Source organism: Syngnathoides biaculeatus, chromosome 20 (genome assembly GCF_019802595.1).
Source record: "Syngnathoides biaculeatus isolate LvHL_M chromosome 20, ASM1980259v1, whole genome shotgun sequence".
In the NCBI taxonomy this organism is placed as follows: Eukaryota; Metazoa; Chordata; class Actinopteri; order Syngnathiformes; family Syngnathidae; genus Syngnathoides; species Syngnathoides biaculeatus.
Genome location: NC_084659.1, coordinates 10,528,455 through 10,550,968, shown reverse-complemented (window position 1 = coordinate 10,550,968; position 22,514 = coordinate 10,528,455). Strand labels below are relative to the sequence as shown.

Here is a 22,514-nt window from a genome sequence, read left to right as displayed (position 1 = left end):
CGTTGAAGGAACAGTGCGGTTTTCAAGTCGTTTTCACCGGTGTGTACGGGCCAAAGTGAGGGAAAAAAGGCCGACCGGGGGGAATGAAATTCCCATCTGGCTTCTTTTCTCGCTCAAATGCGTCTGAAGGGAAAGCAGACGTCAATATTTCTTCATCACGTTCAAGGGCCTTGCGGAAGACGCACTATTTCTCGCGTTTACGTCTCGCTCAGGAGAGGAGGCAAAACTCCGGAGATAAGGCACAGGCGCGGTTACAGGGAGACGGTTCGCGGGGTTCATATTTATTCTCGGCCCATCTGTCTCCTCGCTTGATCGTCAAGTGTGACGGGCCGATGAGTCCGGGACTGACGGGTCGGGTTAATCAGCTATTCCCAACCTGCCGCCAGGTCTCGCGTGTTTTGACGCTCGGGCGCTCGCAGATATGACGGACGGACCGACTGACTGATGTGACTGGCTGTTGTGTTGTGTTGGCGGGATGGTGCGAGGGCGAACGTGTAGCCCGGCGGCGGCGGAGGGATCGGCTGAGCTGTGAAACAATTGGATTAGCGAGCAAACACCAACACTGAAGCCGTGGCTAGGCTGCGAGCTGTATATTTCACACTGCTTACATTTGGATTACATAACATGCCAGCTACGGAATCCTTAGAACTCAAGGCAGCTGCTATCAAACCAATCATGATACAGCGGGTTGGTCTTCGCAAATTTCCTAATTTGTAGAAGCTATTCTCTAATATTGGGAAAAAAAAAAATACAACAAAAGGGAGAAAATGACAGCTATTTGAGATTGAACCCTTATTTGTAGGCAAGTAACGATGCCCGTTGACAAGATTCCTCACGCCACTTCTTTTCGTGTGTCATTGCATCAAGAACAGTCTGCTGGATTTGTCCTTGACAAGAGCTAAAACTGAACTGAACTGAAGCTTTTCAGTTACCGACGAAGTAGAGCAAAGCGGCTGAAAGTCACTCGACAAAAGGCGTCCTTCCATTAAAACCGTAAACTTGATGACAACACTCGGTTAACTTAAGCTCCTGGTTTCTAACGGCACAAAACTCTAATGAAACAAGTGGGACTCGCCCATTTGGGAACATAAAACAATTTCTTTTTCACGGGAACACACTATTCAGACTTGAAGAAAAAAATTCAGTTTCCAAGAAAGGCCCATCATGCCAACATAGACAGTCGATGATAGAAATCAAGTGATTGACAGCTGCGATTGACAAATTCCATCCGTACCTGTCCACGTCCCCTTGGATCTCTTTACTTCCTCTGTGCGAGATTTCTCGAGAAGAAGCCGGGTCGGGAGCTCGGCCCGTGTTCCGCGCGTACAAGTGCAGACCTCCATCTGTCAGATACCTGCGAGAGGAAAAGTCAGACAATTTTTTTTTTTTTTTGGTAGCGGAACTGAGCAGATGAGAAAGAGAGCGTGAACACAGCCAAGATGGATGCTTGTTAATCAGTCTTTACGGTGCTCCTGCATTATTTCTAAATTCAATGTCTAAGTATGTTTACAATTAGCATCTGCGATTGGGATTTGAGCGCGGATAGCAATCAGACGCGGCTGATAGGACACGGGAATGATTAGCCGATGGGCTAATTGAGCTAATTAAATGGCAAATCACCTTGCCGTTCTGACGTGCTCAAACAATTTGTCTCAAATCCCACGGATGTTTGACTCCATCAATCAAATCATATCAATCATTCATCAATTTCATGCAAATTCCAAATGTCTCCGAAGACACGAATGTGTTTGAAAATTGGAGTTTGGTGTCATCGTGTACCAAGTTTGTTCAAGTACAAGTAACACTTAAAAAAAAAAAAAAAAAAGTACTGGTTAATTTGTATTCTACCATCATTTGCAAACAAATTCCCAGAACCAAATTGTTTGCTTGACAAAATAGATACATTTTTTAGCCATGTATTTAAATAAACCTAAAATTATTCATTAAATGTCTGCAACTTGTCTACGGTTTTACAGTTAAGTACTGAGCTATGTGTTCAAGCATAAAAAGCACATTCATAAATTAAAAGAGATACCATCATATTTGGGAGTTGTGCAAATATTTTCAAGCAACCAAATTGTTGATACAACGTTTAAGCATGTATTTCATCTAATTGGCAAGCAGTACATTGATTTATCATACATTCAACAAGAAGGAAAGCTAGCATGTGCTAATATAGTTAGCACGATTCATCCTACCCGCTGGTGATTTCATCCATCGGTTCGTTCTTTCCCAGGACGTCCCCTTCACTCATGTACCCCGCCACCTCCATCTGCTTCCCTCCTTCCAGCCCTCCTCCTCCCCTCTCAACCCGCTCCGGCCCCCGCGCCCCCGCCGATCGCCGCAGGGGGGCGCCGTACACAAACCTGGAGGGGTCAGAGTGGCCGCCGTAGCGGCCTGTCGCGGTGGCGCCCCCGCCCCCTGCGCCCGCCCTGGGGGCGGGGTAACTGCCGGGCATGGAGGGGGCCTCGCCCGCCTGGAGACGTGGCGTTTGCGTTTGGCCCAGGCGCCAGGCCATGGGGGAGGAGCGAGTGGCGAGGGCGGGGAGACTCCGCCCGTTGACTTCTGTGGTCACAGTTGTGTCGAAGGTTGTCTCCAGTGTGCTGCAAAGGCAGAGAGGGAAGAGGAGACGGAAATTGAGTTTCACTTCTTTGAGTGCCTCACTAAGACGTTTTGTGGTCATTTTTGGAGTCTTGTGCGAATGACAAGAAAGGATTTTGGAGGAAGGCAGTCACGGTTGACCATCGCCAGAGCCGCCAACGTTGATATGTCGCAAAAGCAATAAATTATCCACATTGAAAACTTTTGACCAGAGGTATGTGCTCAAAAGCTGGAAACATTTTGCCAACATTAGCTTGCCTCATCACTTTATGACGTTCAACTTTTCAACATTTTAAATGTATTCTGGTGTTCGATCGATCGATGTTTTGGCACAAGGAATTTTTTCACATTATCTGTAACGAAAAGTTTATTAAACAGTGGTGAGGCCGGCCATGATGTACGGATTAGAGACGGTGGCACTGAAGAGACAACAGGAAGCAGAACTCGAGGTGGCAGAAATGAAGTTGTTGAGGTTCTCGCTCTTAGAGAGCAGGTTGGATAGGATTAGAAATGAGCTCATTAGAGGGACAGCCAAAGTTGGCTGTATGGGAGACAAGGTTCGAGAGAGCAGACTTCGATGGTTTGGACATGTTCAGAGGCGAGAGAGTGAGTATATTGGTAGAAGGATGCTGAGGATGGAGCTCCCAGGCAAAAGAGCGAGAGGAAGACCAAAGAGAAGGTTTATGGATGTGGTGAGGGAAGACATGAGGGCAGTTGGGGTTAGAGAGGAAGATGCAGGAGATAGGCTAAGATGGCAAAAGATGACACGCTGTGGCGACCCCTAACGGGACAAGCCGAAAGGAAAAGAAGAAGAAGATCTGTAAAGAAAATAAAAACACTTCTTTCTGATATTTCTTGAAAGTTGACGCCGGATGTTTCAAAGATCGTTCAGTATCTGAACAAACAAATCAAACCCCAGAGTTGAAACAAAACACCTGTATCCTATAATGTCATTGTCATTTGCTTTTTCTATAAGCGAACAGTAAACAAATGGAATAAAATGTGATTTGTTAAAACGAGATTTTATTTTAAGGTCATGCTGCCCGGTCTTATCCCTCACATGGACTCGAATTCCACTTTCGAGATGATGAAGCTGTCATACCAGGTGCACTCCTGCGTGAAGGTCACGATTCAAAGGTGGAAAGATGCTCCCCGCCTTTAAAGCCCATGCTGTTTTTGTGTGACTCCACCTCCTGTGTGTGTTTGCGTGTTTGTGTGACCTTCCGAAAGTGCTGCATCTTCTGGCGCGCTAACTCCGAAAGTGGAGGAGGAGTTAGAAAAAGTCTCCCATGAGACGAGTGTCACAGCTGCAGAATTTCTGCAAAACCTCGCCAATGTCGCACGAAATTGAATCTAAATGCAATGCTTGTCAAGCAAATAAATAAAGCAAGCGGTGTTGGCACAACGGTATTGAGCTCATGCATCTACGTTATAAAATCACGGGACTTTTGTTTACGTCGCCATATTGCCGGTCAAGCTAAGCATTGCTCAATGCTAAGTCGGTTGGCGACGACAAGTAAATATGTCTTATAGCACGATGCCCAGAGTCTTTTCTGATACCATTAGACATTTAGAAGGTGAAAATAAATGACGGTATGTGGAAAAATTAGATAAATTCGGCATAGAGGAGCCGTATTTAATGCTGAAATCAATGTTTTACACCGATAAGAATTTGGACTGTTAATTCGCTCCCGCTTGTCTTGGACAACTGGATCTACACGTGGATCTGGTGAGTAAGTCGTCAGTATTAGCACGGAAAAGTTTGAAAGCGTAGAAAAGTCTGGACGCATACGAATACTTTGTTGCTGGATCTGTTTTCATCAGGAATAAATCCCACGTAGTGACGGTTTTGACGGCTTCTGACCGCGGAAGTGTGTTCGGCGATACGTTAAGCTTTGCCGGAATCCATCGATATTTTCAGCTAGTATTCAATACAAATTCCAATATTTAAATAAATGACCCCTGGTTTTACACAAATTCGCATACATTAACTATGATTGTTAAAAAAAAAAAAAAAAAGAGGACAGAGTCGTCTCCATTGAACGTACACGGAAGCGATTGCGGCCACACATAACCTCTGGAAACATCTGCGACAGACTTTTTTTTTAAACATACATTGACTAATTTGGTATTATCAATACTTTTGGGTAATTTGAGATTGATAAAAATAATTCCTACCTGAAATGAAGCGATCGCTACACAGGTTTGTGTGTGTGTGTGTATTTTGGTTGGGCACCATGCATCATGTTTAATTGCCAAAATCCATCGATATTTTCTGGTCTTTTCATCTGGTATTCCATAGAATTATCTTTTTGAATATCTTTCTTGTCTGCTGTGACAACCAATAACACAACAGGTCTCGGGTATTGTAAATATTCTCCTACGGTTCAACGTCTCCCACAATGTCGAGCGGCTCTGTTTGACCGGCAATACAGCGTCGTGAAAATGGTGACGTCACGTGCACGAGCTCTACAGCGACCGTCACATCTGCCTCACAGATCCGAGGTTCAAATCATGGCCATAACATTCCTTCCTTCCTCACATATTTGCACATGAATTTAACTGAAGACTCAAATTGTCCATTTGTGTGAATGCTCGTCGTGCCCCGCCGCCCAATTTGTGACGTTCCCCGCCTCTCGCCCAAAGTCATTCGGGATAAGCTCCAGCTCATCCGCGACTGTAATGAGCACAAGTGCTGCGAAAAATGAATAGACCAAACGTAAAACAATGATGTAATTACTGTAAAATTGGACTATCCTCTAGTGATAATGACACAAAGCCACCATCGTGATTAATATGCCATTGTCACAGGCTCAATAACGTAATGATCCTCCATTATGCTTGCAGGCAGCGGGGACGCAGAAAAATATGTCTACGGCTTGGCTACCGAAACGAACCAAATGTAATTAGTTGTAGAGTCACTGCACACAAATAGGGTACAGTGACCCCTCGACCAGGACAGCAAAATGTCCAGCGGAACCACACTGGAGCTCTCTGGTGGGAAAAAAAGTGCACTGCATTCTCCCGCTGATGGAGAACGCCGGAAAAAGGAAGTCAATCAGACGCTTCCATCAACAAATAGTGTACACAGTAATTTATTTTCTGTACAGTAATAAGTCGAGTGAATCTGAATTTCAGCGGCGACTCCCCAAAAATTGGCACCGATCACAATCTGATAGGATCCGATTGGGTGTGCGCATTTGCGTGTCTTTGATAAGCGAGGCACCCCCGTGATGCAAAGTAGCAACACGAGAAGGGCAGTGATGCCACCCATATTCACTTCATATCTCCATCAACAGCTGCTGATGTCAACACACACGCAGAAACACACACACACACACACACACACCCACAGTGACACACACACGCCCTGGTACAGTGCCATAAAAAAAAAAGTGACGCCGCATCACAATGAAAATGCGATTTGCCACGCTACGAAATCGAAATCTTTTGAACATTTGTATGCGACGTAGCTTGCAAAATCAGCTTATCATTATCTCGAGGGAGCAGAGACAGAGAGGAGGGAAAAAAAGAGAAAGGCTGACAAATGGAGGGAAACGGTGCGCGTGTAGATGCTGAGGATATGGTTGGGAAGTCGAGGAAAGACGCCAAGATGGTATAAGCGTCCAACCTACCGCATGAGAACTTGTTAAACTAGAAAAAGTATCGGAGGCAAAAATCTCGGATTTTAAAATGGAAATTAGCTATAGGCGCCCCTCGGTGCATATTTATAGCTACTTAAATGACTGGTGGTCATCGGGTCTAAGCAGTTGTATGCTGGAGTTCAGTTCAGGGACAATAAGGTGCTTGCTGCAAATGTGGTATTACATGATCATAATGTCTCAATATGTCACGAACCTCCGGTGCGGGTCTGGACCCAAAATGGAGGAATCCAAGACGATGACATGATGTTAGGCATAGTTTGATTTAAGCTGAGGTGGCACAGAAACACTGTAACGAGGATCGCTCAACACGACACTATTTTCAGTGGTGGAGATTCCTACTGTCAGTGAACGCAACTCACAAACTCAGGGCACAACGCAAAACTAACTTTTCAGTGGTTGCTCAAACAAGCAAACAAAATTCAAGATGACTAGAAGCAGACTTTGTTTTTGGCCACGAGCTCAGCAGGACAAGAAAATGACCTGTAATGCTCATTCTGATAAAGTAGCAGCCATCTTAAGAGGAAATAAATAGTGTGACTCTCTCATCTCCCAGACATGACAACATGGAATTTAAAGGTGCACTTTTGCTTTGAATATTTCTCAAGACTAATGTTCATATTCGGTCTGTTTTAGAACTGATGAATTCAGGATTGTGACAATAATAAATGTGTTTATAATTTAGCTGTTGTTGGTCACTGCACGGCATCAAAAACGGGCCACGCGAGGCTTTCAGGTTCCAAGTGTCATCACGTTGCCGTGGAATCTCCAGATTGACGATACCAGGCGAGATTTGCCCTTGGAGATCACGACACTTCTTCAAACACCCACTTTTCTTTTTCCCACCTTATGTCAATCAATACGGACGCATCTTTCTCCAGTCTGGCAAAAATTAATTTGGGATTTGGATCGATGGCGAGTGTCTGAGGGAGCAAAAACACGTCTGGATGTTGTTGATGTGACTGCGGCTGGTCGACAGAATAACCAGCCTTTCAATTGAGGGGCAATCTAAGAACACATTGGGAATGGAAATGAAGCGTGGCAAACGGTCGGGTTGCGTTATGCATTATGCATTACGAAGGTGGCCACCGCATTACCTGTGCGCAATCTAATGAGAGCTAATGCGAGAGCTGAAGCTCTGATTTAGTGATATTTACATAATAGTAATCATGACTTTTATTTTTTTTTTTAGTGGTGACATTAGTATTAAAATCACCTTAAAATGGTAAAAAAAAAAGGTCTTGAGGACATAACAGGTACAGACTGAGTCTCCCAAAGTGGTGACAGAGAGAAATGAGCATGTCTGTCATGTCCATGCAAGCGTGACACTGATTAATTGCTTTGCGGTGATGATGGCCATTTCTTACCCAGGAGGGAGGTCGGGTTGGTTCTGGTCTGGCTTTTGTCATGGACTCAATTGGCAGACAGCGCCAGAAGCACTTATCACGTTCCAAATATTAAAACGTGCATTTTTTCCCCGTGCCCATTTAATGGGCCTTATTTTACTGGAGCTGCTGTCATTTCAGGCGGGACAAAGGTCGATCGCTCGGGCGTTGCTATCTATGTAAATGTAGCCTCGACACTGGATGTGTGATTTCGCACCGAGTCACGCGGGCGCCGCTGAGAGGCCGCCCAAAACCTGTGTCTGTGTGCTTAAAAACAAAGTATTGATCATGGGTGGCTGGGAAGCCTCCAAGGGGAGAAATAAGAAATGGAAAACAAACACACCCTTGCGCACGCACACATACACAGAAAGCCATCTGTCATGGCTGTCGGCACTGTCTTCCTTGCTAAATGGGCCAAAGCACCCAAAATAATAGACTGGGAGAGAAAGAGAAGTGTGCAGACGATAGCTATCGTCATGATGTCTGGGCTGCAGCCTCGAGTCTGCTTCGACGGTCAATGTGGCGCGCAAATGAAGGGACGTTTCGCGCAGGTGAAGATAGCGACCTCATTAAAGGCAGGAAAAATGAAGATTCTTCGGGGATAGTAATAGATGGAGCATCATTAATAATTTGAGGCGTGTCTTCCTGTGGGATCAGTGTGAAGCAGATAGGGAAGGTATTGAACTAAGGTAAGGACACGAGCATTAAGGACACTTGGCCATCACACAGTGGTAAAATGGAGGAAACTGAGTTTTGTTTTATAGTTCATGTGTTTGCTGGGGTTTTGGTCAGGGTCCCCCCCCCGAAATCAGACTCCTGTAATCATTCCATGACTTGAAGCAGTGTTTAGGATATCTGCCTTGAAGTTGCGAGGTTGTGCGTTCGATTCTCAGCTTCGTGCCACACATCGAAAACATATATATAAGGATAATTAAAGACTTTTTTTTGTCCAGGTTATAGCCGTGAATGTGACTGTGAATAGTTGGGTGTGATCCATATGTGCAGTGGCGATTTCTGGTATGTTCAATATGTGCGGCCACAGAGGGCAGCATACTTAAGCGAGGAACGCCACTGCATGTGCCTCGCAACTGGCGAACAACGCAGGGTGTATCGCGCCTCACACCCGAAGGCAGCTGGGAAAGAAGCTAACGACGACAAGCGCGATAGAAAATGAACGGACGGATGGTAAAATTGAAACGAACAGCTCTGTTGTACAAAGCCGTGCTCACAGTGGACATTTATCTCCAATTTTCTGTGGTTGTGTCACGATACAGTGCCGACCGCCTTCAAAATGAGCTTTGGCTTCCCATCATTCCGCGGAAGCCAAACACGTCTCAGCTTCACCACGCATCACTTCAGTGAGAATGTAGAGGACTGAGAGCCGCGCTTTCAAAACTGCACCCTGACATTTAAAAACACCCTTCAAATCTTTGCGAGCTAATATCAAGTATATATTTGTGTGCTTATACATGAAGAGGATTGGTACAAGATGTGCACTCAAGTTGGAGTTTTGTGCTGAATTCCAACCCACTGAAAATGTAGAAACGCAGTAAAATCTGGAATTGGATCTTGTTAAATCGCGCTGGCGTTGCCAACAAAGTGGGCACATTTGAAACTATTAGTGGCAGAAGGGTTTCTCAAAATAACCACTGGCAGATTAGTCAGCAATAGATGTATTTCTGCACCGACACCCGGTTGAGATTTGGCTGCGCGGCCCAGGTAGAGGTCCACGGGCTGAGCTGCTTGCAAACTTGGCAAGACCAAGACAATTGTTGGGCAGCGCACAGCGTGCCAGTAAAAGTAGAAATAGATCAGCAAACAACCGCGGGAGCAGGTGGCCAAAAGTCTCGAAAAGGCTCAGAGTTTGGGAAACTATTGTGCAAAACAAGTCGTTTTATATAATGTCGAACTTGTGAGTATGGCCGCTCAATCATCACATGGCGTATTAACACAAATGCACGCCGTCATTTACGGGTACTGTTGTCTCTCTGCCTACCTGTGGCTGATCTGTGTCCCCCGAAGACTGGACATTGTTTCTTCCAGGTTCTGCCGCAGGTCAGCGATGTTCTTTACTGTTCTCATTCGTCTCGTCTCGGGGTCCTCTCCTGCAGACACATACATTCAATTTAATCCACACACACACACACACGCACACATGGCTTTCTTCCCCCCAAAAGAAAAGACTGTCTGAGGCGCAGTTTTCCATCACTTGTCGCAGTGCGTCTCACTGGGGGGACAAAGTGATAAATGGTCATCGGAGGTCCTAATGGCTCTAGCCATTTTCCTATGAAGAAGCCTAGGCACAATATTTCAGATGGTCTTGATAAAAGGTCCGCGGTTAGTGGCTCCAATTCCGTGCCTACGAAGGAACACTCTCAGAGGTCCTCTCCTTCCCAGTTGGAAAACGAAGCTGGTTCTTCTACCAGGATCTGGATTCTCACTGCGATGAAAAAAATTCATGTGTATCTTATGTGCGTGTTTTTCCCATTTTGTTATCAGACTGTACTTGGAGTGTTTTTCCACAAGCAAAGGGTGATTCAGAGCTATAAGCTGCACATTAAAGCACCTACTTGTCTGCTCTGATTAAGCCTCCCTCATCAAGCTATCTCCACGCTGTGACCACAGAAATTGTGATACTTAACATCGGAAATAGAAGATGCACTAGCCAGCTGATGTTAAACGAGGGGGAAGCTGCGTTCAATCTCCGAGCTGACAGACAGGGAGGCAGAGCAAAGAAAAAAAAAAAAAAAAAAAAAAAAAAAAAAAAGATTTGAAGTTTCACTCGCATTCCTTGCAACTTGCTGTAAGCGCCAGGAGCAGGGAAAACAATTGAGTTGTTTACGTGCTGCATTGAGGAAAAAAAACACCAGCCTATGTATAGATTCATGAAAAATACATTCCGGAGTTGACTTAGGGCACTTGGAAACAATTGCAAAGGCACGTTGTGATTGATCACATCCCGAATAGGAATCTACAGTTTGCGGGGCGGAAGGCTGAGCATTCTTCTTCTTCTGGTGTTTTTCCTCACGTTGCAGAAACGAACGACTCGAACGCACCGCCAGTATGAAAATGATCTCACGGTCTGAGAGCATTCTCCTTGTTTTGGCGCGGGACGCTTGGCGATACGCGTCGTCTGAGTCGTACAGTTCGCAGAGTATGATGAATGAGTGGCGGCCTCGGTGGCGCTGACGCGACATCTATCAAACTGCGGAAAGCGGAATGTCCTGAATCGATCCGTCGCATCGGTACACTTTGCCACAGTGAGCCAATGAAACTACCAAGACTAGGACGTAAAAATGAATGCAGGCACGTCGGGGAATCAGGCATAATCATGAAAGACAAACACTTCCACTGCTGCACCCAAAGATGACTTATATAAATGTTGACACTCGCCCTCAATTTCGCTGCGCAGTCCTTGTGGATGACCTCGGAGAGGCTAAGGGCTTGCCGGGTATAATTGAGGTCATGTTTGGACTGGTCGGCGCAAACAGACGGCACGTTTAAGTGAGGTCGAAGTGCTGCCGCGCTGGCCGAACCGCTGACCTAATATCAGTCAAAACTGCACCCATTGAAGGGAAAGCACGACTTTGGGAAGTCCACCGTGATTTGCAACAGCCGTGCGAGTGAAGTTCACTGCAAAAAATTAGCCTTCCGTTCTTTTTCTTCATTCATTCACTGCATTTATATTCTGGTACGTGTGTTTGAAGTGCACCTGCACGCCGCCGTAGGAAAGAGCCCAGCACGACCCCGCAGCCAAACATTGCACAAATATTGGAGTCTATTAAAAACAGAGAAAAGCGACCATTCCGTGTTCAACACAACCCCCTCGAAGTGTTTTGATAATGAGATCAACACTGCATAAATCCCTGCTTGAGCCCGCTCTGAATGCAAGACTCACCATTTTCCATTTTCTCCTGATCTATCATCTCGATTTCTATATATGGCCACCCGCTTGCACTCCGACTGCTCTGAGCTTCGCTTGCTCAAACGCACACTCCAAGAAAACTTGAAAAAAAACAAGGTCGGTCTCTGTGTCAAGAAAGACTGCAATATAGGACTCAGTCCTGTTGAATGCTAACAAAGTACCATGTAATTGCGATACACATTGGCTCCTGGCCAGTATTTGTGTGGAATTAGCATTATAAACTATTCTAATTGTACATCCGATAGAAGATTTTGGTAGGCTTTGTTTGTTTGAATGTGCCGCAGTTCCCCATCCAACAAACATCCAGCCAACCTTCTATTTATACGGAGGGCCAAACTCGATCTGGATTGATCTCTCTCTCTCTCTCTCTCACTCACTCACACACACACACACACACACACACACACACACACACACACACCACACACACACACACACACCACACACACACCAAAATGAGCAACACAACTCCTTGGAAACATCTCGTACCGAGCAAAGGCCGCCCCCTAACAAAAATGACACAAAAGCTACTCAAATAGTCATCAACCATCTCAATTTTGTTAACATTTTACTTAGTCTGAAATCTTGGCTTGTTCAGTTGAACACAAAGCTATCAATTTGTTGCATGGATGACAATTAAATGCTATTGAATAGTTTTTCAATTTATCAGAAGGCTACCTTTAATCTATGAAAGGTGAATTGTTCAATTATGGGTTGTGCTAACAAGGGAAGGTCTTGCAGCGATGAAGCTGTTTTTAATGAAGCATTATGACTCCTAAAATGAAATGACAGCTGTCATGGTAATTGCGTGAGGGTGAGGAATCGGCGTGGCGTCTGCGCCGACTTACGTGGGCGAGGCTGCGTGTGCAGCACCTGCTCCAGGTCGCCCAGCATGGTGAGGATCACATCCTTATCCAGCTGAGCTGTCCCCTCACGAGGCCCTCCCTCAGAAACCTCCTCCTCTGCCCAATCTCCGCCCTCATTCTCCCTGTCTCCTCGCATCCCGGCGCCCGTGTCTACTCCCTGCTCCTCCCCCGTACGCCCGCCGCGCCCTTCTTCGTTCGCGCCCGGCTGCTGTTTGGGCTTGTGGGGAGGCTCAGCCCGCGGGTGGCCGCCGTAGGAAGCTCGCTGCGGCCTTCCGCCCGCGGCTGTGCATCGCCAAGGCACGGGGATAAGGGAGTGCTCCGACTGGGAGAGCATCTTGGTGAGGGAGAGAGACAGGGATCGAGCTCGGGGGGCGCAGCTTCTCGTGGCCGCCTCCTTCCTGGGGCTACCTTGAAGGCTACCCCCTGCCCGCTGCGACAAAGACGAAGACAGGTACACCAAGGAGCTCTGACGTTGGGGGATGCGAGGCGGAGGCTTGTCCAGCTCCGAGGCGCAAACCCGTTGCTCGCCATCGCCGTGCAGCGTCAGGTTGGTCAGGGAGCGCTGCTTGAGCCGCAGGTTGAGGTTGTCCGGAAGGGGCTGGGGAGGGCGTCGAGCCGGGCTGCCTCCCTGATACACTGAGAACTCGGCACCTCTCTTCATGTCTTCTCACTGAACCCCTCCTCGTTTTGTCAGCTTACCGCGTTGCTTGCTTTGACTCAGCAGGAAAAAAGTAAGTTCATCCTGGATGGAAGCAAAGCATGGAGGAGGAGGTAGAGACATGCGTCCCACGCCTCCCGAACTGAGGTCCTGGTGAAAGAGAGAAAGCACCCGCTTTCAGGTAGACAGGTAGAGTCCAGATCCATTCTGGAGCCGGCCCATGCTCGCCATTAATTATTAGAAATGAACTCCTTTGGCGCTTCCTCTCTAGTCCTCATGTCTAACCGCCTCCAGTCCTCCACCACCACAGTCAGGGGTGTGAATGAGCCCGTCGTTCCATTTCCCTCCGTTTTTCTCACATCCGCCTCCTCCTCCTCGCACGCTCTTTATCTTCCTCCCTTATGAAACGACAGACTTATTTCATTCACTCTTATCTTGCCCCCGTCCTCCTGCTCTGCCCTTAATTACCACCTTGCCGCGCTACATCTCCTGCCTCCTGCTCTGACGCCGTGACGGTCCCTCTCTCCTCGCAGCGGAGAGTGAGCATCGGGTGAAGCCACAGCCAGCAGAGGACTCGCACGGCTCTCTCTCTCCCTCTCTCAGCTCACTGTTTAACATCCTCTCGTCCTCCTAATCCTTCTCTCTTGCATTCTCTCTCTTTCTACCTGCCGGCTCGTTATCGTTCCTCCCTCAACTATCCTTCTGCCCTCGCTCTCCCTCCATCTCCACAATGAGTTGTTTAGACCGTGCACCTGTAAGCGCGACGCCCCTCGCCGACTGCCAAACTTAATTGAATGCTACCTGGAGGCGCTTAATGGTGAGCCCGTCGGCTTATCGGGGATCAAGAATGGGACCGCAGAACCCATATATTACTCCTCAATCAGCGCCAGCTTGATTAGCCCCCTCATCTGCCATGTGCAAGCCTAATTTGTAAAAGCTGACAGGACACAGGGGCCCATCAAATATGTCAGGAAAAGGGTATCGTGTCCTTTGAGGCACACAAACTCATCACATAGGGATAATCGCTGGACCCTAAGGTAAGTGTTCTCACAACAAGAGGTACGTTCCCATGTTACTTGTGTACCTTTTTTCAGTCTGTCCCGGTGGTTGCAGTTGAGATCTACTATTGAGCTCCTCAGGGATTTTATTCTTGGACACCAAGGTGACTCTATGTACCTGGCCGTGGGCCAAAAAGGTTCAAGGCATGTTCAGTCCTACCTAGCCCAGGATATATACTTTATGTGACATACCTCTTTAGTGGTGATTCAAGGTTCATTTTCTAATGTAAAATATGTGCCACATGCAGTCGACCTATTCATTAATGCTACTCCACGATCAAAGTGTCACCAACGAAAGGACGCGAAGCAACGGCGGGACATGTGACAACAACAAGCGTTTCTGAATGGACTCCAGAAAAAAGTTAACTGTCGGCGCTGCAGTCTAATTTCACCCTCGAAATGAAAGAGCTGGGAAAGACCGCAGCCGAAGCAAAACGTTTGGGAAAATTGAGTTCAACTTTGTTATTCAGGTGTGTTTTTTCAGGTAATGTACTAAACTTTCAACCTAAAAAGACGATATTGTCAGTTTTAGATTTTACAAACTCATGTCAGTGATTGAGTCATTGTTGTGTTTTGTCACAAGAATAATTCAAAAGCCACATCATCATCAGACAACGCACAAGAGGCATTCTTTGATATTATCGTGAGACTGCAAATGAAGACGTGTTTGCGCCGTATGTGTCATACGACGGCTTTGTGCGACGCCCGCGTGGGGGCTGTCACGGATGACGACAGCCGCGGGGGCGCAAACAAAGAGCTGCAGATGCTCCCTGTGTCCGACTGTCAGCGTTGACCTTTTCCCTTCGCGACACAACACGAGCACGGGATGGAGGACATGGGAGGTGTGGGGGCTGGCGTCCCCAAATAGACACCCATCAACCTTCCAAATGCTTATTGTATGGACTTGTCTGAGTCACATGAGCATCCATCCTGTGAAAACCCTTAAATTTGTCAAACTTAACACTGTGGCACATCCTTAAATCTTGCTTACCCAAAAGCAGATCTAATCAATACTGCAGTATAATGGGTTTAATCTCAGCTAAACACACCTGAATAGAAAAATAGTGGAGCAACAATGGCAAACAAACGCTGGTGTAAGAGAGCAAATCCCATACAGTGAAGAAAATAAGTATTCTCTCACTTAGAAATCATGGAGGTAGTCCCCAGACCTAAACCCAAAATGAAATCTTTGGAGGGAGCTGAAACTCCGTGTTTCTCAGCAATAGCCCAGAAACCGGTCTGATCTAGAGAAGACCTGTGTGGAGGAGTGGGCCTGCAGTGTGTGCAAACCTGGTGAACAACTACAGGAAACGTTTGACCTCTGTAATTGCAAGCAAAGGCTACCGTAACATATATTAACATTGGTTTTCTCAGGTGTTCAAATACTTATTTGCAGGTGTATCACACAAATCGTTAAAAAAAAAAAATCATACATTGTGATTTTACTGACTTTTCTTTTTAGGTTATCTCTCTCAAAGTGGACATGGACCTACGATGAAGATTTCACACCCCTCCATGATTTCTAAGTGGGAGAACTTGCAATATAGCAGGGTGTTCAAATACTTATTTTCTTCACTTTATAACAGCATTAGGTGGTCTGGATCATTAAAATAGATCACTAAAACCCAACTCATGTGTGTCGTGGGGCCCATACCCGATATCTCCTCCAGGCACTGTTTGGCAGTCTTGCTGTAGACCAGCTCACCCTTGGTGGGGCTGAGGCAGGGGTCGGCCGGGGCCACCATGGTGCAATCATTCTCCGAGAAAGTCCTGCCGGTGCACAGGAGAAATCATACCGAGCTGTCATAACCCAGGTTGGAGAAAAATCAAACATGTCGAGAAGTCGCCGAAATTGTTTTGTTTCACTTGTGGGACTCAGGAGCGATGAAGCATTGGATTCCATTTTCTGAGAACGGTAATTACAGTGTTTACAAAAGAATTGAAAGACTACTTTTATAAAAGCTGAAGAGAAATACGAAAAAAAATCTACTTGGCTGATGAATGGTTTCCTTACTAATGTATGCCACAAGTACATTTTGATGTAACATAATTGAGTGAATGTCACACAAACTCTTGTAGTTTTTTCTCAGTACATTCTTTCAAACTGATGTCACTCAAGTATTGTACACACAATATATGTTGGTCATCCGTGATTGCGGCAAGTGCCCCTTTCAAAAAACCCTTTGCACACACACGAGAGAAAACGCTTGCATACTATCTGGCAGCCTATATTGATTTAATCAGTGTTGTAGTCCTTAAAGTCAATAATGGAAGTGGGAATTTCCACTCACTAACATTAACAATTTCTGGGCAAAAGTTTGTACATTCTATGTAGACCCATGTATAAGTTTATGGATCCATGATGCCATTTATCTGGACCCCTCTGAATATTCAATCGGGGTTGAACTGATTTTGCGACGATGCATCGACGCTTAATGCTTGAGTTCAACTGATGGATAATCATGCATTATTTGCCATAGCCTGCCACAAATGACAACAATTATCTCCTTTTCCTTTCGGCTTGTCCCGTTAGGGGTCGCCACAGTGTGTCATCTTTTTCCATCGAAGCCTATCTCGTGCATCCTCCACTGTCCTCATGTCCTCCCTCACAACATCCATCAACCTTTTCTTTGGTCTTTCTCTCGCTTCCTCGCGTCCTCAGCACCCTTCTACAGACATAGTCACTCTCTCGCCTCTGGGCATGCCCAAACCATTGAAGTCTGCTCTCTCGAACCTTGTCTCCAAAACATCCAACTTTGGCTGCCCCTCTAATGAGCTCATTCCTAATCCTATCCAACCTGCTCACTGCCATCTCCAGTTCTGCTTCCTGTTGTTTCTTCAGCACCACCGTCTCTAATCCGTACATCATGGCCGGCCTCACCACTGTTTTATAAACTCTGCCCTTTATCCTAGCAGAGACCCTTCTGTCACATAAAACACCAGACACCTTCCGCTAACTATTCTACCCCGCTTGTACCCGTGTCTTTACTTCCTTACCACGCTCACACCATTGCTCTGGATTGTTGACCCCAAGTATTTGAAGTTGTCCACCCTCCCTATCTCTTCTCTCTGGAGCTTCACTCTTCCTCCTCCGCCACTCCCATTCACTCACATATATTCTGTTTTACTTCGGTTAATCTTCATTCCTCTCCTTTCCAGTGCCTGCCTCCATCTTTCTATTTGTTCCTTCGCTTGCTCCATGTTTTCACTGCAGATCACAATATCATCTGCGAACATCATGGTCCAAGGGGATTCCAGTCTAACCTCGTCTGTTAGCCTATCCTTTACTACCGCAAACCGGAAGGGGCTCAGCGCGGATCCCTGGTGCAGTCCCACCTCCACCATAAATTATTCTGACACACCTACGGCACATCTCACCGCTATTCTGCTGCCCTTAATACGTGTCCTGTGCTATTCTAACATATTTCTCCGCCACACCAGACTTGCGCATGCAGCATTGCAGTTCCTCTCTTGGTACTCTGTCATAGGCTTTCTCTAGGTCTATAAAAACACAGTGTAGCTCCTTCTGACCTTCTCTGTACTTTTCCACAAACATTCTCAAGGCAAATAATGCATGTGTTGTATTGTGGTAACAAATGACACCAATTATAATTAGCGAAGTACTTGATCATTTGTTTTGATGCCTGTCTGTCAAAATGTAAAAAAAAAAAAAAAATGGTGTGGACCACTGAAATGTGCTGGAAAAAAATATCAGGCGCGCCATCGATTAATCAATACAGTCCACCGCAATTTAGACTACTAACGAATCGTAAAAGGCGTTTATTGACTTTTAAGGTTGATTCCAAGAAAGAGAGGAAGGGTTGAGCAATTTACTGGAAGGAAACGGCATCTTCCCTGTGCCATGTGTCTGCAATGGCACCTGATAAAAGAGCGTCTCCAGTCGCAACAGATGGACACCTCAAAAGGGAAGACGGGACGTCTCGGATGAAACACTCGCAAGCGCGTGCGCGCGCCAGTGAGTGCGACGCGCGTTTGTGTACAATCCGAGTTCAACGGCAGCAACAAGGACGGGGTCCAGTGCGCTCGGTGATAACAGCGTCGCAGGCACAGGCACCAAACGGACCAGATGACATGAACGCACACGAGTACAAAGTGAGGGAAAAGTAGCACCTGCGGAGGTGCAGATAAAAAAAAAAAAAAAACATCACCGAAACGGAGCGCCGTTTTTCAGGTGTGAAATCATATTTTGCCTACCTCGGTGAATTTCAAAATCCGACCCATCACTGATATGCACAGCCCTAAAATAATAGCTTCGAAATTGCAGATAGTTCCAGCGGTAATATGCCATTCATACTCATGACAATCTGTTCTCAGATGAAAGGAAGATCACGTTTACTTAACTTGACCTAAAATTAAGAGTGATTCCGATTTAAATCGTGCAATTAGTTAAAACGGCGGCGGCGCAGACTGCGGTTAGAGCCGACAGTCTTACGACATGAAAAGTGAAAACAATCCCATCTACTACTGAGAAGAATTTGAACACGGGAGAAAGGAAAATACAGTAAAAAGGGACCAAGCTAAACTGGCCAATTTGGCCTGAAAATGGAGGTAAATTGCAACACAGCAGGAGGCTTTTAACTTAATGCCACAACTGGCTGAAGGTGTGTGTGTGGATGATGAGTGCAAGTGAGCACAGGGAGGCCATGAAGAAAGCAGGCCGATATGACAAGAGTATTAAGTCCACCGGAGTCAGCACAGGTGAGGATTACTCGAAATGTCCCACCGCTCCATTTCCGTGGCAGAAACTGATCATCCCTGGAACTTCAATTCTTACTCACCCGACCTGAAAAGTCCAATTTTTTGGGAGGGGAGGTCTTAGCACAAGCCACCCGAGAACACAATTTGTCCGTGACACACAACAAACACGATTTATCTTCCCGCAGTAAATTCTTATCGTAGCAGTCGGGAAATTCATTCAGCTTCTTGATAGCTGTACAATATACTTTGTTTTTGTTTTGTATTTTGCACGGAGTGCCGACAAGGCTTCAAGGTAGAGAGGTCTGATAATCTGTGCGAGCAATATTATGCAAGAGCGGAGGTGCACGTTGGAGCACAGATATGGCGGCACGCAAGCGAAGGATGGAAGAGAGGAATATTTTCAAGGTAATGTTCGAAAAGCTGAATGTCAAGTCACGTGAATACCGAGCACCAGTCCTTCATTGCGCAATCTATTACATAATTGGATGACAAATCCTTTCTGCAGAGGTGGGTAGAGTTGCCCAAAATTGGAAGAAGAATGTTCCTTTAGAATAGGACTTAGGTACAAGTAAAAAAAACAATGGGATTTCTCTCGTGGAGTGTTTTTCTACCTTCAAGGTACTCAAACACTCGATCACGGCATCTGAAACAACTCGGGGTTCAGTATGTTGCTCAAGGGCAATTCGACGTGATGGAGACGGCTGTGAGCGGAACCCACAACCTTCTACCACCTGTGCCGGTTCAGCTTCCAAATGGAACCACTGCACAATTGAAGAATTCCGCTTTTGAGAATAGAATTTGGAACGTTGACGAGTGCCAATAAAGGATGTGAGTCAATAGTCCATATCCTTAATAATGATGCTAATAATTCAATATGGATGTCTGTGAGACTCCATGTTAAAGAAGACCATAAGTCGTTATCTGCTCGGGAGAGAAACTTCCCAACGATTGGGATTTAAGTTGCGCTCGAAGGAGGCGGCGGGCGCCTTTTGGCAGCGCTGACTGCGCGCGAAGGAGGAGGCAGACAGAAGTGGGAGAAGGGGTGAGGGATTAAGCCGTGTTTAATGGGATTGCAAACTCTCTTTCTCTCGGAGAACAAAAGGCATCCGGGAGACTTTGGCAGCTCCTCTGGTTTTTTTCCCCACCCTCCTGTCGTTGCAGAAAATCAGCCCCGGTGGGCAGATTTACACACTTTCCGCATGTCAGAAGGGGTTTAACCGCTCGTCTCAACATGCATCAAAAACACACTCGTGGATGGAAAAGATGTTGTGTGCGGTGGTGGGAAATAACTAAGTTGTCGACAAGTACTTTGACTCTGTATTCAAGTACGTTTGGAAGTATTTGTTCAATGTGGAAGGATTTTATTTTTCTGACAAGTTTTTACCTACGCCCTCTATTTAAAAAAATATCTGTACTTTTTACTCTGTACTTTTTCCAAATAGGCTTGTTGCTTTGTTCCAAGTCCACAGGTGAGTGACCACAGTCGCAACACACCATACAAAAAGTAAAAAAAAAAAAAAAAGAAAAATGAAGGAAAAGTCAACTACGGCTGGGATCTTGATTGATTGAAAAACAACAGAGGCAGCAGTGACATGGAGTAGCGCGACCCAAAGAGCGTGTATGTCCCTGATGCAATAAATTCGTCAAAGCAACGTGTTCTCCATCCATGGCCTTTTTTAATAGAATCCATCTCATGTCGTTGGCTACAAAAGCGATTTGTGGTGAACAGTTTAAAAAATAACCTTAAAAAATGTTCTGTTTGGTGTATTTTCCAGTCTTTATTACTCTTTTTTTTTTAATTTAGTTTTGTTGAGCTGATTCAGGATCTGGTGAAAAAATATGATGATTTATACTTATTTTTATTATTTATTTTATTTTATTTTTTTACTTTTGGAGTCTTTTATAATTTCATATATGTGCTTCTACTTTGAGTCCAATTTTTCCACCCCCCAGAATTTAGATTTGCATGTCTGGTGTGTTTTTGGGCTGTAATAACTGTGGAATAGTCTTACCTGTACATAAAGGGAGCCACAGTGGCAGTATTGGGGTGGTTGTGCTGTTGCTGCTGCGGCAGCTGAACGACTCCATTCCCCAGTGCTCCGCCTCCACCTGCCAGGACGCCGGTGGATGCGGACAGGGCCGACGTGCTGGTGGAGGAGGTGATGCTGGTTCGTTTGCCCTCTGAACCCCCCATGGAGCGCTGCGTGTAGAAACTCCCGCCTTGTCCACCTTTTGTGAGTTTGGCTCTCTCGGCCTCCCCTCCCCGGAGGTTACTAGTGCTGCTGAGGCCCGTATGGCTTTGGGACTGTCCCTGGGGCTTTGCCACACTGGCGGAGGGTGCTTTAAGTCCCGGCTTGGGGATGCCGCTGGAACCCGAGGAGCAGCCGCTGTCTTTCTTTCCTTGCTTTGCTCCCTTGGGCACAAGGCTGGCGATTTTGGATATCTTCTTCGCCGAGTCCGCAAAAGAGTCTCGCTCTTCTTTGGACGGAGCGCAGACTTGCTTGCTCCCAGGCTTGTTTTTTTCCTCCTTGTCTTTGGATGTGGACTTGCTGGCATTGGGAGAAGTTTTGGAAAAGGAGGAGGAAGACGAGCTCTTGTTTGTGGAACTAAAGGACGATGCGCTGGTCTTGGAGGGCATTTGTTTCACCGTAGTACTGCTACCGCTGCTGCTGCATACCGAGCCCGTGGGCGTGAGTCCATCCTCGCCGTACTCTGACATGTCGTCTTCTTCCTGCAGAGCCATCTCAGCCATTGACGGAGACACTCGGGAGGCCGATCGAGGGTTAATCATACGGAACTTGTCCAGCATCGACCTGTGGGGCGCTCCGGCAACTTTGCAGCCGTCATTGCTGTGCGGATGGATGCCTTCCTGGGTCTGCTGTGACAGGGACGGCGACGTCGGGTTTGTGGGGCTGGCCAACATGGAGGAAGTGGCGCTGTGCTTGAGGTTCATGGACTTGCTCCGCCAGGATTTACTGGCGTTGGCGGAGGGAATGGCAGAGCCCAGCTGCTGCCCACTTGGGCTGGTGGGAACAGTCCCACCTATTCCGCTTCCGTTCATGCCGCCGGCTACTGGGATGTTCCTCATTGCCTCTGGAAGAAGAGACAAAGAAAATCTCTTAAGTGCCAGGCACAGATAAAAAAAAAAAAAAAAGAAGAAGAAGCTATTTTCAACTGTTTTCAACCTTAAAATGGAAAGACGTGTATCCATATCGGACAAAGTATGCCCCTAGAATGACTGGATCACAGGGTTATCTTCTGAGGATTTTTTTTTTTTTTTGTGTAAAAAGTCCTATTCAGAAACATTATATTCCTCGGAGGAAAACCAGAAGTCTTTGCGAACTTTTACAGTCTCCTTGACTTTTATGGAATTGCACGTGTTCACAAGCCCGTGTTACATGAAGTGCTTTTCCTGCGAGGTTTCGCACACATCCACGCAACTTCGGAAATGTTCATTGTGAGGAAAAAGTCTGAACACTTCCAATAGTTTTGACTTTCATTACAACGAGGCTTTAAAGGATGGAGTTTCTATCATTCTATTTATAGATGCCTGCCATAGCATGTTTGCAAGAAATTGCATAGCTTGTGAGAGATGCAACCATGTATCCATGACAACAAAGATTCCGCTCCTTGTGTTAAA

General features: G+C 46.2%; 1 protein-coding gene across 10 annotated transcripts in view; it reads right to left on the bottom strand.

The window, feature by feature from the left end:
• Positions 1–22,514, bottom strand: part of nav3 (neuron navigator 3) — a 261,068-nt gene that overhangs the window by 41,904 nt on the left and 196,650 nt on the right. For 9 of the 10 annotated variants that reach the window (XM_061807752.1, XM_061807753.1, XM_061807755.1 and 6 more), the window contains 5 exons: positions 20,887–21,967; positions 15,810–15,925; positions 9,645–9,753; positions 2,199–2,603; positions 1,235–1,354 (listed from right to left, as the gene is read on the bottom strand). In XM_061807752.1, coding sequence (XP_061663736.1) covers positions 1,235–1,354; positions 2,199–2,603; positions 9,645–9,753; positions 15,810–15,925; positions 20,887–21,967 — 1,831 coding nt within the window. The remainder of the gene's footprint in view (positions 1–1,234; positions 1,355–2,198; positions 2,604–9,644; positions 9,754–15,809; positions 15,926–20,886; positions 21,968–22,514) is intronic. The other variant, XM_061807751.1, reaches the window with a different exon arrangement.